The sequence below is a fragment of the Ochotona princeps genome, chromosome 30 (genome assembly GCF_030435755.1).
Source record: "Ochotona princeps isolate mOchPri1 chromosome 30, mOchPri1.hap1, whole genome shotgun sequence".
Classification (NCBI taxonomy): domain Eukaryota; kingdom Metazoa; phylum Chordata; class Mammalia; order Lagomorpha; family Ochotonidae; genus Ochotona; species Ochotona princeps.
Window position 1 is genome coordinate 66,381 of NC_080861.1, and position 18,204 is coordinate 84,584.

An 18,204-nucleotide genomic window follows, 5' to 3' on the forward strand; every position below is an offset into this window, starting at 1 on the left:
TAGCCAGAAGAGTTAATGCCCCAGTTCCTTCAACAACTATCTTAAAACTATTCTTAGGCCTGGCATGGTAGCCTAATGGCTAAAGTCCTCGCCTAGCTCGTGCCAGGTTCCCATATGGGGACCATTTCATGTCTCAGTGGCCCCACTGCCCATCCAGCTAACTGTTTGTGGCCTAGGAAGGCAGTAGAGGATGGCCCAAAGCCTTGACAACCTGCACAGAAGACCTGGAATAAGTTCCTGGCTTCAGATCAATACATCTCTGGCCATTGCGGCCACTTGGGGAGTAAGTCAGTGGACAGAAGACCTACCACTCTGTCTCTTCTCTTCTCTGTATATCTAACTTTCCAATAAAAAATAAATAATAAATCTTAAAAAAAAAACCACTATTCTTTGTTCAGCCTTACCTCCACTCATTCTCCTGACTGGTTCCTTAATTATTATTAGAAAACAATTTCTAGTTATCTTATAATTTATCACTCTACAAATATTGTGTGATTTTTATCATTCCTCTTTAACTTATTAGCTTCATAAAGGATACTGGGGGAGATTTTAGTTTTGCATTTACATTTATTGGCTATGTCCACCCCTTACAGACTAATTTGTTTAAATTTACATAATCTTTATAAACAAAGCAAGTTGTTAAAAACAAGAAACGAGGGCTTAATACAATATTAGCTTTGAGACAGAAAAGAGCACGAAAGAATTACCTAAGCAAAACTTAAAGACAAAGAAATGGTCATATAAGGAGAAGAAAATCGGAAATTATGTCATACTTTCATCTTCAAAACTTTTGCTCTCTGACAGAAGAAATGGTAATTTAAAGATATGGTCATTGAAGTCATTAGAAAAAAGCCTACTAAGAAACTATATGTCCCAGGACATATGCAGGTGTTTCAGTGAATCAGTGGTTGGAAGATCTTAATCTGTAACTCTGCCTTTCAAATAATCCTTAGAAAAAAGTCAGTTTTTGAAGAATTGTTAACCATAAGGCCTGGGTAAACTGAGGTAGACAGATAACGCTATAATTACTCGTATACAATGATATATATTGGAAACTAACTACTCAGAGGCAACTCTACTAATACATATTTTTTTTTTATCCATTTTATTGTATTGTTGTTGACAATCTTTACATAGTTAACTATAGTTGAAGGAAAAACAAGAAAAAGAAAAAAAAAAGGTTCAGGGGGATAGGGAGGTGGGCAATGCTATTATGTCCATATTGTTTCCATCATGTATCTGAGGTAAAGGGGGATATTGAGGGAGAGGCCCCACCTGGTTTCCCGCCCACCCCAAGTCCCGGATGTGGGGCATGCTCTGAGATATGTGCTCAAGTGGAGTTAATAGTTCTCCAGTTATGAGTCACTGCCAGTTTCGCTCGATGAGGTGGTCCACTGATTGATATGGTCCATCATGAAGTCTCCATTTGTCCCATATTTCGCTGCCAACATGTAGCTGAGATGAATGATTGTCCTATTCTGTCTTCTGTCTTTTCTTGGTTAGAATTCTGAGTCCAGCAGTTCAAGTGGGGAGATCTCCAAAGATACTTTGAGGTATTCCCAGATTAGTTTCTTGTATGTTCTAGCAAGCACAGGGCCCGGCACAGTCCATCACCCTGATCAGCTGGTGGTTGCAATTGCTGTGTTGGTTCTGTTTTCGGTCCCGAGTTGCACTGGAACCAATGGGTGTTGCAGTCCAGTCTGGTTCGGCCCTTACATCAACCAGTGGGAGCTGCAGCCTAGTTGGGGCGACCCACAATAACCCCCACCAGACCGCCCCCTACTCTGGTTTGCCAGTATGTGTAGCAGAAGACCAATCTGTCCCCCATCCCATTTGGCTCTGGTACTTGTCAATGGGTATTAAAGCTTAGTTTTATCTAACCAACTCAACCATCCAGCCCTCACAGATATTGTTGAGTGCCTCTCTATCCAGCCATCCCAGCCCCCGTCCTAGTTTTCATGCCCTCCCACGGGAATAGTGACCCAAGAAGGGGGAACCCACTTTTTCCCTCCCAGGTCTCTCTGTCCCGGTTTATGCACTCTTTAGGTGGTCCTGTGATTTGACTCAACAGAATTAGTCCCCAGTGCCAGCTTCTGCCAGCTGATGCTGTGGCCCTGATCTAGTCCACATGCAGCGCACAGGTGTTGTAGCCTTGCTTAGTCGTGTCTGTCTCTATCCCAGCCCACGCTCTCCAGTGGGAGTGGCTGTTCAGCGAGGGGACCAGCCCCTTAACCCCCCCGCCAGCTCTGCCCCTCCCTTCCTGGATCTCACGTGTGCTGGATGGGTGCTGCATTCATATCCAGTACAGACAACCACGCCCTGGCATTCCATAATGTGTACTGGTTTTGTCGCAACCAAACCCGGCCCATTCCACACTCTGTTCTGGTGATCAGATTTGCCAGAGGATGACATGAACTGATTCAGCCTGGTCTGCTCCTGACCCATGCCGAATGCATGCCAGTGGGAAACTTTCCATGGCCTATTCTGGGCTGTTTCCAATCATGCTTCTCGCGCTTACCTGCAGGGACTGTGTCCTGCCAGAGGAGTTGCCCAGGCTCCTCCATCAGAACCCCTCCCAATGCCAGATTTTGCGCTTGCCAGGGGGTTCTTGAGCCAACCCTACTCAGTTCACCTCCTGTCCTAGCAGGAACAGTGGCTTTTCCTGGCTGGCTTTCACCCCATTCTGACTCTTGTTGTTGGATGTTTCAGCCCAGCCATGGCTCGTCCATACCCACATACAGCTCACACATGGCTCAGAAGGGGATTGAGACCCAGCCTAGTCAGTCCCACATCTACCCTGTTTCTCCATAACACCAGATGGTGCTGGGATCTGAACCGGCCTGGTGCGTCCAATCCCAGCCCACACTAGTGCCTCGGGTGACTGCAGCTGTTTCCTAGATAGAACGCAGCCCCCATTCCAGCACATACACCCCTTGGTGGGAACCTCATCCCAGCTGTGGCATCCCAGATTGGGACCGTTCCTAGCCGTAAATCACGCACCTGCACGTGGTTGCTCCGAGGACCATTAGGTGCCAGCCTGCTAGACAAGCCGGAGCTTATCTTTTACTTGATAGGTGTTCAAAGCTCAGCATTATTAAGGGATTGGAAGTTCTTCAAAGGAAGAGTTACTGGCATTGGGAATCTTTAGGATTGACTCAGATCCCAGAAACAGTGGGGTCACTCTAGAGCTATCTCAGCAGCGATTCAGACGTCCAATACCCCAGAGCTACCCGGCCGGGCGGCCAGCAGGCACAGCCTGGCGCCCGGGCCCAGCCCACCATGAGCCATGGGCACATGGCGGACTGGGTTCGGGATCCGAGCTAGACGTCCTCTCCCGCAGCCCTCGGCTCGCCTCTGGCAGCCGGAGGTGTAATCCTGCAGGCCCAAGGTTGCGCCCCTCCCCAATCCCGTTCACCACCCAATGAGGGTGGTGGGTGGGCCCCGGACATGCCCAGTCACAGAGGCCTCCCCCCTCGGCGTACTCACCCCAGAAGGAAGCAGGCCCCGCACCCAGGCATGTCCGGGCCCAGCCCGCCATGAGCCATGGGCACATGGCAGACTGGGTTCGGGATCCGAGCTAGACGTCCTCTCCCGCAGCCCTCAGCTCGCCTCTGGCAGCCGGAGGTGTATACTAATACATATTTTTAAAGATTTATTTATTTTTATTGCAAAGTCAGATATACAGAAAGGAAGAGAGATAGAGGAAGATCTTCCATCTGATGATTCACTCCCCAAATGACCGCATCGGCTGGAGCTGAGCTGATCCAAAGCCAGAAGCTTCCTCCAGGTCTCCGACACGGGTGCAGGGTTCCAAGGCCTTGGGCCATCCTCTACTGCTTTCCCAGGCCACAGGCAGGGAGCTGGATGGGAAGTGGAGCCACTGGGACACGAAGTGGCACCCATATGGAATTCCAGTGTGTACTAGGTGAGGACTCTAGCCACTAGGCTATTGTGCCCAGCCCTCTACTAATATTTTAAATGTTCTATTATCTTGAACATGACTATCACCAATGGATTTACTAAAAATAAGAAATCTTTTCTAAATTCAAATAATGAAAAGACACACTAAAAAAAATGAGACAAAGAAAGTGATCAACGTCAAGGTGCCCAAATTAATAAACTAGAAAACAAATCATCTCAAAGTGTGTAAATGTCTAAGCTTAATCACTTAATTTATCTACTGTTTGGCCCTCACAAAACTAAAAATGGTAACATGGAAGATATTTTCATTTGTTGTCACTCCTAAATGTTGCTTTACATGTTGACTCTTCAGCAGGAAATTGTTATACAAATTTGTACAATCACAAAGGATTTTGACAAACTGTCATTGTAGGAACTGGTGAAATGAGATTGAATTAGATTATCCTTAAGGTTCTCTTTATAACATTCCAAACAGTGGAACACTATGCCAGAGGAAACAAAAGATATGGACATTTTGTATGTATTGATTTAGAACAATGATAATGATGATGGTAATGATTACAACAATAATAGTATGAGTTAGATATAACTACAGTACTTGGAGCTTTCTTTACATGAACTCATTTCATTTGCTTAACTTTAGGAGACAGGTATGAGTTCTATCAATTCCATTTTGAGCCAAAGAAATCTTTTTACAAACAGTCTGAGTAACCTGTTCACGGTCACACAGTTCATGGAAAGGATGGGATCTGAACCAATGCAGTTGTGTTCCAGAGCCAACACTGTTAACTTCTATCAAGGGTCAGAAGGCATTTATTTACTAATGTCCTACTATATATATTGTTATGTGAAAAAAGCAGCGTGGAGAGTAGACTCCAACACACATCCATTTGCATAAAAAGGGGGAAAAGATATATATATTTGCTTGTGTATACATAAAAGGAAAGTAAACATACTGTACAAAAAATAGAATTAAAGTACTTACTAACATTGTAATTCTTTGTTAATATCAACACTAGCAAGAATATGCTTGAAATTCTAAAAATAGATAAAGTTTGTTGTGTTTTCATACAGTTATCATTAACCCCACAAGGGGATGCCATACTCAGTAACAAATTAACAGGCTCAGTTTTATTTCCAATTTAAAAGGAAATAACAATCATATTTTTATTTACCCTTATGTTAGTATCAATGAATTAGTAGGTATTTGTTTCATGTTGTCAAATTTTGGCATTTATATTTAAGGCAGGTTACTTCAAAGTATTTCTAGTGTTGGCAAAAAAAAAAGCACTTTACGAATAAAACTAATTTCTATTACTGTTCTTTTATCCCACCATGGTAACTGAACACAGTTTGCCAAATTTGGAATCCTGACTAGAGATAGTTCCACTTAAAATAAGGGCTGTGTGGCACACTTCAAATTCACCCAGAGGAACACTGGGAGGCACAACTCACTTTTTTCTTCTATACTGAGTAGTACTGGAAAAAAAAAGTTGGCAGATTGAGTTTAGAAATTTCCATTTTAAAAATATGTATTATTTGTAGAAAGTAAAGGGGCTGGCGCTATGGTATGGACAGCTAAGTGGCAGCCTGTGACACCAGCACCTCCTAGGGTTACCCATTCAAATCCTGACTGTTTCATGGCCTGGGACAGCAGTGGAGGAGGCCTCACTTTGGGACCCTGCCATCCACATGTGCGATCTTGATGAAGCTCGTGGCTTCAGTCTGACTTAACCTCAGCCTTTGAAGCCATCTGGGGAGTGAGCCAGCAGAACGATCTTTCTCTGTTAACTCTCTCAAAACAAATACAATAAATCTTTAAAAAAAGGAGGAGGGTGGATGACAGGCACCAAAGTTTTATCCATTTTTTCGTAGCAATTGTTAAAAGCTCTGAACAATCAATTTAACATTAGTTTAATCTCTTTGTTAGAGTCATGAAATGTTAAGATAACACTGAAGTCATTATTGAGCTTCCACGGCTCCTGTCAAGCATATTAAATAACAGCTCCATAACATTCAAACCATAGACAGGAAAACAACTGAGGGCCTTCGCAGGGTGTAAGTGAAGGCAGTTCCCATGTATCGCCGAGTCCTCTAAATGGCCTCCACTTCCAGATACGCACAGTTCCTATAATCCGTAACAGTTTGTGAATTGTAGATGCTGATTTGTAAACAAGCATGTTTCAACATGGGCAATTCTTTATGAAAGGTTTTGAATTTTTTTTTTTTAAAGCAAATTGACAGAGAAAAGGAGACAGGGAGAGATTTTCAATCTGCTGGTTCACTCTCCAAATGGTTGCAATAGGAGGAACAGAGCCAATCCAAAGCCAGGAGCCAGGAGCTTCTTTCAGATTTCCCATGTGGGTGCAGGAGCCCAAGGACTCGAGCCCAGGGATGCTGGCGCCAAAAGCAGAGGGTTAGCCCATTATGCCAGAGAGCCAGTCCCAATGTTTTCCATTTTTCTTTTAGAGTTAAGATTTAATTTTAAACACAAAAATATTCCTAAACAATTCAGTTATTTTGTCTCAGTATTACAGTTCAGGTATTGAAACTTGAAGCACTTATATGTTTATCTGAAAAAGAGACATGCTCCTGTCCACAGGCTTATTCCCTACATAGACGCAACAAACAGGCTGGGCTGAAGTCAGATGCAGGGAATTCAACCAAGGAATCCTGTGCGAGCTGCAGGGACCCACTGCTTGAGCTGTTGCTTGTACTTCCCAGGGTATGCATTGGTAGGAAGTGCTCGGATGTAGATGCAGGTATTTTAACGCCAGATACCGTCCCCCTAAGTAAGCATTTGCTTGCATACATACTATTTGTCTTAAAAATGAATAATTATGCATTTCTCTAGAATGTTTTCTTACCAGGCTTGATGAGACGAATCATTTCTTAATACATTCACAGGAACTTTAATCTCACCCAAGAAAATATCTTGGACCAAGTTTCCATTGTTCCACAAGTCAATTCTGAAAATGGAAAACTGGCTTCAATGTTTGTAAATAATGTTTAAAATAATGCATCCTTCCAAATACTTAAAATTATTTTGATCTGTCACAGCATTATTTTTACATGCTCAAAAATGCAAGATGTTAGCACTGTTAAACCTAATTATCTAAACCAAAAGAGCAAAATGCTATTATCAGCTTTTATTTAAAAGCACAAAAAAGCACCAATTTGCCAATTTTCTAAAACAAGGCATTTACATTCCTTATTTGAAATTCTAGGGTTTATTTTATCCTAAGGCAGTAAGGACTACAGTTATTTTATGGGATTTGAGAAAAGAAACCAAAAGAAGACTAGCTTCTCTAGTATGACCAATTAATATGCAAAGATAGGTAGTTTAGACAAAGACATTGCCTGATCACTCCAAACATAATATTAATACACCTTTTAGATCAACACACTGTGAACACCACACCTGTACATGCATTTACAAAGCTTTTCCTTCCAAAATAGCACAAATATTTAAGACCTGGGATATAGCACAAACTTCAAACACATGCACCTGTTGAATCATCTTCTTACCTCACTGAAATTTCTGTTAGTCAGCAGATATGTTAAGAAGAATAAAAAAATTATTTCTAAATTGGCTGAGACACTTAGATGTTATGATCCATTAAATTTGAGGAAAATCAAAGCTACAAAGGCAAAAATTACATAGTCTTTTAAAACCTGACAGACCTCTGACTAACCCTACAATATTCTGAGAAGATAACAGATTTAAAATAGATGCAAGTTCCTCTTAAATTTCATCAACTAACTTGCAATAAAGACTTCTATCAGGATTAATTCACCTTTTTAAATTAAATTTAGGATTATTTTTTGGCACAGAAAAAATTCTGTTAACCCTCAAAGCACATACCTGATTTCTAGTTTTTCGATGTCCTCCTCTTCCACCTGGAACTGGGATTTCCTGGTGTAACTACTGGATCTGGTTACCTACCAACAAAATATTCCAGTCAAAAATAACTTATACTACCCTTTTTCCAATCAGAACTTCAAAATTATCATTTCCAATGATATCAATTCTGGATAAAAGTAGAGAATATCTAGGAAAAATTTTGCCCCAATATTGAATAAAGCAACAAGTGAAGATGAAAATTAGGTGGTATAAAAAAGAAAATATGAAAGCATTTCTGCCTTCCTATCAACTCTCGTGATAACATAAGGTTCTCTGGTTGATAGTCTGTTGATGACAGTAACAGTGAAAACATCCTATTTAAATGAAGTTATACTTGCTAAATGCTGCTCAAAAACTTTCTCACATTTCTTAAGCTACCAATCCCACCCACACTTCCTGTTCATAGTTTTGCTGAAAATACCAAGGCTATCAGCAGAACTTTTTCAACTACCACCCACTGAACAAGTCCACTCCCACACAGCCTCTCCACTTGACACATTTTCTCGTCATTTTCTCCACATGAGGGTCCACACACATTATGTGTCAAGGTGCATAGAGTATTCAGGCTACTTTAACTGCAGCATTCCAGCTCGTTCACCTCACTCAAGTCTGAGAAATTCTGATCCTAGGCAAGATTTGGTGATGAAGACAGATTTTAGGAGGATGTTTTGTGAGAAAGCCACATTACATCCTCCTAAAAATCTCTCATCATCACCAAATCTAAAGATCAGTTTTCAATTCTCACCTTTCTTGACCTCTTTTTGATCTAGTCATCACGCAACTATACCTCTTTGTTCAGTAATGTTCTTCCCAGTTTACCTGAGTGCATCATCACAACCTTTTACTGTTCCAATTCTTCCTCAGAACGTGCAAACATGTTTTATCTTACTCTGAAAACAAATGAGAGCTAAACAGTACTTTCATGTTCATTATCTCCTTTATCCATCAGAATGCTGCTGAGGCACAGAACTAGACTTATCCTCATTCTAAAATTGAGGAAGTGAAAGTACAGAAATGAAGTTGCGCACTTAGATGAGTAGCAGAATGAGCATCTTCACTCTCCTCTTTGACTGCACTGCCTGCACTGCCTGCCTTTCCTGACTCGTCACAAGTTCAGAGTTGCCTACCGGAGAATTTCAAATATCACACCTCAAACTCAACCACTTACCTTTCCTTTCTCCTAACTTTATTTTTCCAAAAGAAGGCAACATCTGATTCCTTACCTTCTTTTCTTCTGTAACTCACTTGTTACCCTGAGCTTTGCAGTACTCTGCACACACTCTTGGAACACACGTATTCCTCCTTTTTAGACCCAAACAACCACACAATTTCTAGGACTTCGATTTTTCTTCCTAAACTACCTGGCCCACAGATAATGGCTAATTCTTCCAAAACATTGCTGTCCTCTGGCTTCCAATCTCAAAAACATTCAACGGCTAAAATTTATTACCCCAGCAAAACACTTGCAGCTCTCTACTATCTTTCCAGTGTTAGTTTCTATTATTATCTTAAACAAATCCAGTTAAATCACTCCTGCTGTAGTTTACACACACGTTTTTACCTTTTCCATTTGTCCCATTACTGAAAATGTTCCTTCTCTCCAACTATCTCTCCTCTCCTGACCATGTGAAATCAAGCACAGCTCACATGACCTCCCCTGTATCGAGAATGTTTCACTGCTATAAATTTATATGCATACTACTGTGTGCCCTATGTCACTCACTCTAGCTAGAGAATGAAGATTAAATAGTATTTGCCTTTATAATCAACTCAACAAAAGCCTCTCTGAACATTCTTGGTGCAGCATGCAAGTTTAAAGGGCCATCTGCTTGCAGTGAGGAGACAGGACATGAAGCACAGAGATTTCCTTTCATCTGAAGTTGAAGGGCTGTGGACTAAGAGTGAGTGCCATCACTGTTTTCCTCCAGGTCAGATGTAACACACACTAAGTAGTATAGATGGACAACCATACCAAATTCTTAGTCGAGCAATGAAGAAATCTCCCATTGGTACATTTTCTTCTGTTTTCCCTTCATTTCTGCCCCATTGTTTTCTACTTTACTTCTAGCATTTCTGCCATCTCTTTTTTTGAATGAGTACAGGTAACAGTAACACTGTTTACTTTGAAATCCAATAAAAACTCATGCTAAAGAAGGCTACATGTTAATATCAACTACAGCATGTTCCACTATTACAGTCTCATGTGGTTTTTAATGTGGTCTCCAAATAACAAAAACAAAACAAATAAAACTTAAATGCCCAAAAGCACTCCAAATCATTGTTTTTGAAACTTCAAGGCAGCTGAAGGTCTCTATGGAAACAATTGTATGTCTACAAAATGAAATAGTCTACAAAGAACTTAATAAGGTTCTGATTAATCATACATTAATCTCAAGGATCTCCACATGCTCTGAGCTGGATAGAACTGCTACTGCATTTCCCTTGCAATATTATCCTTTCATGAGATAAGAAACTTGGGTCAAATAGTAGTAGCTTGTTTGCAGTAAACTTGGGGCTAGAGTTCAGATCTACCAAATGATAATCAGACTTCACTGGCAGTTTTCAAACAACACTATGAAGAGTTTGATCACCTTGTGCTGGAAGGAGGCTGAGCAGGGTGTTGGGGGGAGTTGAGGCAGGAAGCTGAGCAGGGTGCTGGAGGAGCGGGAGGGGAGGAGGCTGAGCAGGGTGCTGGAGGAGCGGGAGGGGAGGAGACTGAGCAGGGTGCTGGAGGAGCGGGAGGGGAGGAGGCTGAGCAGGGTGCTGGAGGGGGAGTTGAGGCAGGAGGCTGAGCAGGGTGTTGGGGGGAGTGGGGAGCAGGAGGCTGAGCAGGGTGCTGGAGGAGCGGGAGGGGAGGAGGCTGAGCAGGGTGTTGGGGGGAGTGGGGAGCAGGAGGCTGAAAAGGGTGTTGGGGAGAGTGGGAGGGGAGGAAGCTGAGCAGGTGTTGGGGGGCAGGTAAAGGTGATGATGATGATGATGACGACGACGACAAGGACACTGGGGGATGTATACAGCCCTACTCCTCTCCACTCCCAAATCTCTCAGACCTCTGCCTTATATTGGGCCTCCATTGTACAACTCCATAGTTCTGCTTTTTTAAGGACAGAATTGCACAGCTGCATTAGCTAATAAAGCAATTATTAGGGTCATGACTTGAGAAAAGAAGCTAGCATTCAATATTAATTTTCAATGTTAACATTTATATAAAACAAAAAATTACCTCAAAGTAAAAGATTTCATTAAACTGTGGATTGCTTGTTTTCTTCTTTACTTTCGTCTTCTTTTGATCATTCCTGTTCCAATGTGGTAGAGTTTTACCTTGTAGAACTTAATAGTACACAATTATAAAACACACTATTTCCAACCAGGGAGATTGACCTCTGTTTAAATGTTAGGATGACTCAGGGAAGGCTGCAGTTTCAAATACTTCTAGGGGTGGGGATATGTTCTCATGAAATCCAAGAATGTCTAAGTTTTCTATTTCTTAAGCTAATACTGTAGAATTCTCTTTATCGCTACACTAGATTGATTGCCAAGCTCTGTTCACGGGGTTTCCAAACATAGTCTATTACATAAACAACTCAGCATATAAGATGACTTTACACAGTAAAGTCCACATTATGTTTATGTACACTGAGAAATACCTGAAGGGTATGCAAAGCATTTTTAAATTACATTGTTTCTTGAGCTTCAGCTATAGCAACAATGACTTTAAAAAGTCCTTTTGAAATAATTATAGAGTGAAGAGGACGTAACAGAGAAAAGTACAGGGAAGTCCTGTGCCTTTACCCAACCTCCCTAAAGGTTAACATTTTATACAATTGTAGTACAAAGGTAAAATCATCAATGACTTTTTAAACTAATTCATTTGCCAGTTTTTCAGTATATTAGTATATATCAAAAAGCTGATGAGAAAATATAATTAAAACATGAGTTTATTTTAACATGACAAAAATTTAAATCTATGCATAAAGTATGTGCCTTACGTGAAGTTTTGGAAGACTCATATTATTACATTGAAAAAAAATGTGTACAGATAGGACACATTAGGCCCATAACCTAATGTTATTGTAAGGCTTAGAACTGGTAGGCCTAATATTTTTGACATACAAAAATAAATCCCTTTGATAGCATTTAAAATTGCAATAGTATCTGCTTTAACAACAAATACCAACTGTAAGAATAGCACACCACTGAGCATCCCATGTGTATCAGGCATGGGATGAGGCTCTGGGTACAAACGTGCATGTGTAGGTGAGCTATGTAAGTAACTTGAGTGACTTAGTGACTTTCCACAAAATAAAATAAGAGTAATAAAAATTCTTGAGTTGCAGAAAAAAGAGTGTGCTTTTCGTTTCCACATTTAAAACACTTATTGATTTATTTTATTATTTATCTTTTATTTTTATTTTCCTTTTTACAATTTGGCAGGCATAGGAGTTCCTCTCTCCCTGCTGTTTCCACATTTTAACCCATCAAGTTGTAGAGAAATTTCAAACTGGTCAATCCTTAAAGCAACTAAGAACAATAAGGTTATAAAATATACAACATTATTAAGTACCAAAGGCTTCCCTCCCAAAATAATTTGATCAACAATGTGGTGCATTTCAGCATGCTCTAGTGTTATAAGTAATTTATTTAAAGCTTGCAATTCTCTCTCCGTGAACAGAAATGATAATTTCCAGATAAAAATATGGCAATTATTTTGTTATTAAGAGCTGGTATTAGTTCAAACAGTATTTTATCTGCATAAAATTTAGAACATTTCAAAGCAGGAATGTTAATGAGGGTGACAAAGTTTATGTTGTGAAGTACACTTTAATGGAATAAATCTGAGTTTTCCCCCCTTACATCCCAAGATTATGGCAGATTTGAAACTGTACCCTTTTTATTTCCTATAGAACACAACTTGGCTATTTACAAGTATATGACAGAACTCTATATATATTCTTTTCAAAGCATTCACTACTGTCTCTCACAAATAACCATTTAGTATTAGTTCTCAGCAACTTAACTCTCTAATTCTTTATATCAAACTTAATAATAATGTAAGAAACATTACCTAGAAGGGCCCACCAGAGAAACTGTTGCATAAGGATCACAGCTTTGTCCATTTATGAGAGGCAATCCATGGCATGCCTTGATGCTAAGGTTGAGTAACAGATATAACATATCAGAGCCAAGTTACCAAGATAAAACATTATACTTTAGTACAAATTATTATATTTAAGAGGTTCAAAATTGTTTCCCACAAGTCTATAGTTACATGCTTACATATTATCTTCCCCAAAGAAATTTGTACAAAGGTGTTTCAAAACGTTTATAGAATTAGAAGATAAGTGTGTTACAGGTGTTTGGCCTAGTAGTTAAAATGCTGGTTGGAATGCCTGCATTTCCTACCAGAGTGCCTGGGTTCCAGTTCTGGCTTCATGCCTTCCAGCTCATGTTAATGAGCAACCCAGGAAGCAGTGGGTGATGGCTCCTAAGTCCCTGACAGACTGAGTTTGGAGCTCATGGCTTGGTCCTGACCCAGCCTCAGCCACTACAGGCATTCATTGTATTTCTCAAAAACAAATGAAAGATAAATTTATTTTGGTGCAAAAAAATTTTATAATTCATGCATTTTCATAGTTTTCATTTTTCCTTGAATTATTAAAGCCCCTCCAAATGCATTTATTTATTTGTTAAAATTTTTTAAAAAATAGGCCTAAACCACACACGGCACATTCAATCAATACTGAGACTAATATTAACACATTTCTTCCAGCTTAACGCTTAACACTCAACAAGGTACATTTTGTGGTTTGATAATACATCTAAACTGCTGTGGCTTCTACAAACCTTAATGAGAAGCTACAGATCAAACCAGCACTATGACATCATATCCTCTGCTAAAGCATGAATGGCATACAAGGAAACAACTGTGGTTTCCACTTAAAATCTGATTCATAAAGACAGGGTAGGCTGCACATAATTTTGTAGCCTTTGTAGCTCCTGTATCATTGTGTAGAATATATTTTAGACCACAGAAAACAAGATCATCCCATCCATTCCATTTGCACATAACAAAGAATTTTACTTAATGACTTTTTCTTCAGATTTTCTCAGCATACACTTAGTTAATGAGTGTAGTTCTAACTAATGATCAGCATTTCTGAATCCCCAAGGAAAAGCCCTAAGTACGGCTGAAAAACCTCAGTTGCTGAGAGACCTAAGGCATTGAGCCATACTTCCCTCCATAGTCTACCTTCACAAATGTAGGTGAAATGCAAATGGTATGCTGTGGGTAACAAGAGAAACGATATTATGACTCATTTCTATTAATCTGAGCATCAAAATCAAATTTAAAAATTCTAAATCTAATGAAAGCAAAACACCATGCCGTGACCATAACTCTGGTTTTTAATACTAAGTTCAGGCACAGTAAAATTTTCCCACTGTACATACTGATTGCAACTTACACTTTTCAGTTGAAACCTCAAAATGATACCTGCAAATACAGCATTTGCCGCTTATTATGTACTTTCTCAAAATGCACCTAACCCTCACAAACAACTTGAAGAAGACTATGACCATGCCATGTTCAAGAAGAACATAGAGCTCAAGGCGGGTAGAGCTCAATGGGTGCCGGTTCTAATCCCGGCTGCTCCACTTCCCATCCAGCACCCTGCCTGTGGCCTGAGAAAGAAGTCAAGGATGACCCAAAGCCTTGGGATCCTGCACCCATGTGGGACACCCAGAGGAGGCTCTGGGCTTCTGGCTTCGGATTGGCTCAGCTCTGGCTGTTGGCGGCCACTTGGGGATGAGCCAGCACACAGAAGATTTTTCTCTCTGTATATCTATCTGCCTTTCCAATAAAAACAAATAAATGTTTACAAAAAAAAAATTGTGAGACAAATCAGAATAAACCAAATAGGCCCCCTAAAATATAAATACAACAAAAACAATGATGTGCATAAACCAAAAGCATAAGAGGACCAAAATCATTACCCTTTAGTAAATACAAGAGAATTTAAGACTGAGTTGTCTGCCAAGCTTAATACTAAAGCATACAGGTTACAACATGTATTCTGAAATAGTATTTATCTATGTATGTAGGATGTCATTTATTTGTTTTCTAGTCTGAAAACCAAGCAAGTACACATCATAAACCAATACGGACAAGGAAAAATGCTGAAAATAACCATATTAAATGATCTTACATTTTGTTTTTATTTGACACATAAAAAATAGAAATTAATACATTATCTAGTATTATAAGGGAAAATAAACTTTATTCAAACAGACTGATCTAAATCTTTCTTTCACATTTTTTGTTTAAATTAAAAGACAAAAGTCAATTTCTGTGTCCATCCAAGATTGGCCTCCACGCATGGATTTACCCTACACATAAAATAAATAAAAAATAGATCAAAACAACAACAAAAGAAGTGGCCCTGAGGGGTAAGAAATAGAAAGAGCTCTAATTGCTCCAGCTTACTGCCACATGGTATCCCTAACAGAAAGAGAGAAATCTTCCGGTCAAGGGCTGAACAGGTGGCCAGAGTGGCCAAAGTCCTTAGTACACAGAATTGTAAGAAAGCTACACATAGAACACTGTCTCCCAAGAGCTACAAGAATCAAGCCAGCAGTTGAGTGCTGAGAAGCAAGTACATGTTAGAAAAATACCTAAGCTTAAGAAAGGTACAGAATAATTCTCAAAGGCTACATGCAGCTAACATGAAGTCCCACCACTTGCCATAGAAAACTTACTAACTCTGGTAGTACTAAGGTGCTGTCTCAGCAGTGGGGAAAAGTAAGTATTGAATAATAAAGTTGCTGTACTTTGGTCTCACAAAGCTCAAAAGCAATTCACCAAATGATTAAACTATTTCTAAGTGAGTTAACTGAATCCTGAACAAAGCTCAAGTATATTCATAGGAATACAAAATCTACAGTAGTTTCACCATGGTTGGCATCCAAAAGAAAATAACCAGGAATGCAGAGAAACCCTCACCCCCCCCAAAGTTCAACCCATATAGAAAAGAAAAACCATTAGACACCGAACCAGTAATGACTCAGAATAATTAGTATACAAAGATAACGAAAACATTACTATAGTTCATGTCCTAGCTAGACACAGAGACATCAATAATTGAAAAGCCTAGAGATGATAGACACAAGGGTTGCCATGAAGAATACACAGAATGATTTTCTTAATAAGCTTGTGAGGAAGGGGCCCAGCATGATGGCTCAGTGGCTAAATCCTCGCCTTGCATGTGCCAGGATCCTGTATGGGCGAGCGCCAGTTCATGTCTGGGTTGCTCCACTGCCCATCCAGCTTCCTGCCTGTGGCCTCAGAAAGCAGAAGAGGATGGCCCAAAGCTTGGGACTCTGCACCCATATGGCAGACTTGAAGGAAGCTCCTGGCTCCTAGCTTTGGATTGACTCAGCTCTGGCCATTGCAATCACTTGAGGAATGAACCAGCATTCGTTGGGAGGATCTTTCTGTATCTCCTCTCTATAAATCTGCTTTTCCAATAAAAATAAAATAAATCTTTAGAAAAAGAAAGATTGTGAGGAAGAACTGATAGGTATGAGATTCAATATTTCATGTTTTTTTAATCCTCTGGTCCCAAATCCCTCGGGAGTTTCCACTCATCCAGTGACCCTAGGAAAGGCTGAAGATAGAGCTCTGATTCATCGGTCCACTCCTTAAATGCTTGCACTGGCCTGCAAAAGTCACCAAAACAGGAAGCCAGAAACTCAATTCGAGTCTCCCATAGATTATGAGATTTAGCTGCCTGAGCTATCCATCACTTGCTGTGCCTAGGGATGCGTATTAGCAGGAAGCTGGGATCCAGTGAGTGGAGATGGGGTATGAATGCAGACACTCGCAGTTGTGTGGTGTGAGTTCTCCAAACAGTAATCTTAACCACAAGACCAAGTGCCTATCCCAACATTTAAGTTTTATATGTGTTAATAATGTTGCTACAGATCAAAATGGTCACAGAAGTTTCATACTCAAAACACATACTTCGGCTGAATATACAGGGTATTAATTTCCCCCCCCCCACACACACTTATCTATTTTCACTTGAAAGGCAGAATTAGCTGGTAGTGCTGTGCCATGGCATCAGCTGGCAAGTGCTGAGACTCAGGGAAAGTCCTGCAAAGCTAGACTGCAGAACCACCTGGAAAGTGCAAGATCTGAGGCTGGGAGTGGGCCCAGTAAGTACACTGTGGGCACCTCTCCAATGGCTGCCACAGAATGGGGGCGGACATGGCTGGGCTGGCAGTAGCACCCATCAGCATAAGTGTGGGCGGCATAGTGGGGTTGGCTGGGCTGGGATAGGCTCCAGCACTCATTGGTATTTACAAGAACCTAATGGGATGTGGGACCAACTGGACAAGTTTGCTGCAGGAACCAGGGCTGTGGTGGGCCTTGTGAGGACTTCTGGGGGTCACTTCAATTTGGCTGCAGTTCCCGCTGGTGTACATGAGGACCGAGTGTGTGGTGGACAGAATTGGCTGGATCACAGCATCCACTGGTTTGTACAGAAGATGGGGCTGGAGATAGAACTGACTCAGCAACTGCAACCACTAGTGTGTGTGTAGGCTGATGTGGGTGACGTATTGAGATGGAACCCATACTGGCTGGCACACACTGGAATCAGACCTGGGGTCACCTCAGACAAGGTTTCTTTGGAAAATCTCCCCCGCTCCATGAACCACTGGCCTCAAACATCAACCAGTGGAGAATGGTAGGATCTGTGGTCTGACTGTGGAGAGAATGAGTCAGAAGTGGGTTTCTTCAGTTGCTGAGGCCTGTGGAGCAGAGTAGATAGCACGTCCAGATGCTATGGCGGGTATGGCAGTTCATTGGGGCCTGCAGAGGACGTTTAGTACCGTAACAGAGGATGAAGGGCAGAACAAATTGAACAACTCTCTCAGCCAAGCATTCACAGCAAGTACCTGCATGAGTGGAGATTCTTGGGTGGACTACTGGCCAATGGACCATGGAAGGATTTCCTCATCTTTGGATCAACAAGATTGACAGTATTTCAGAATGATTGAAACCACCTGAGCAGCTCCACACTGCGTACCCTGATACATTTAGGATGCTGGGTGAGGCTTCTGCCCTTCTCTCCACCCTTCCCCCAGATACAGCAAGAAGAAAAAGAAAATTGGGAACAAATTATCTCACCTACTTTCCCTTTTCCTCGACCCTTCCTACCCTAATCAGGGTCCACATAGACATGTATCCTTTTCAATTATATAAACATCATCAAAAAACAAAAACAAAAACCCCACATTTCTAGACATTAAAAAAATATATAAAAGTCAGAATTAAACAGAGAAGGCGAGACAGAGTGAGAAAGAAGTATGTTCCACCCATA

General features: G+C 40.8%; 1 protein-coding gene across 9 annotated transcripts in view; it reads right to left on the minus strand.

Moving 5' to 3' along the window:
* The window catches only part of RASA2 (RAS p21 protein activator 2), a 106,085-nt gene that overhangs the window by 34,394 nt on the left and 53,487 nt on the right, over positions 1 to 18,204 (minus strand). For all 9 annotated transcript variants that reach the window (XM_004588351.4, XM_004588350.4, XM_058657250.1 and 6 more), the window contains 4 exons: positions 12,888 to 12,971; positions 11,046 to 11,118; positions 7,787 to 7,863; positions 6,789 to 6,890 (listed from right to left, as the gene is read on the minus strand). In XM_004588351.4, the coding sequence (XP_004588408.1) occupies positions 6,789 to 6,890; positions 7,787 to 7,863; positions 11,046 to 11,118; positions 12,888 to 12,971 (336 nt within the window). The remainder of the gene's footprint in view (positions 1 to 6,788; positions 6,891 to 7,786; positions 7,864 to 11,045; positions 11,119 to 12,887; positions 12,972 to 18,204) is intronic.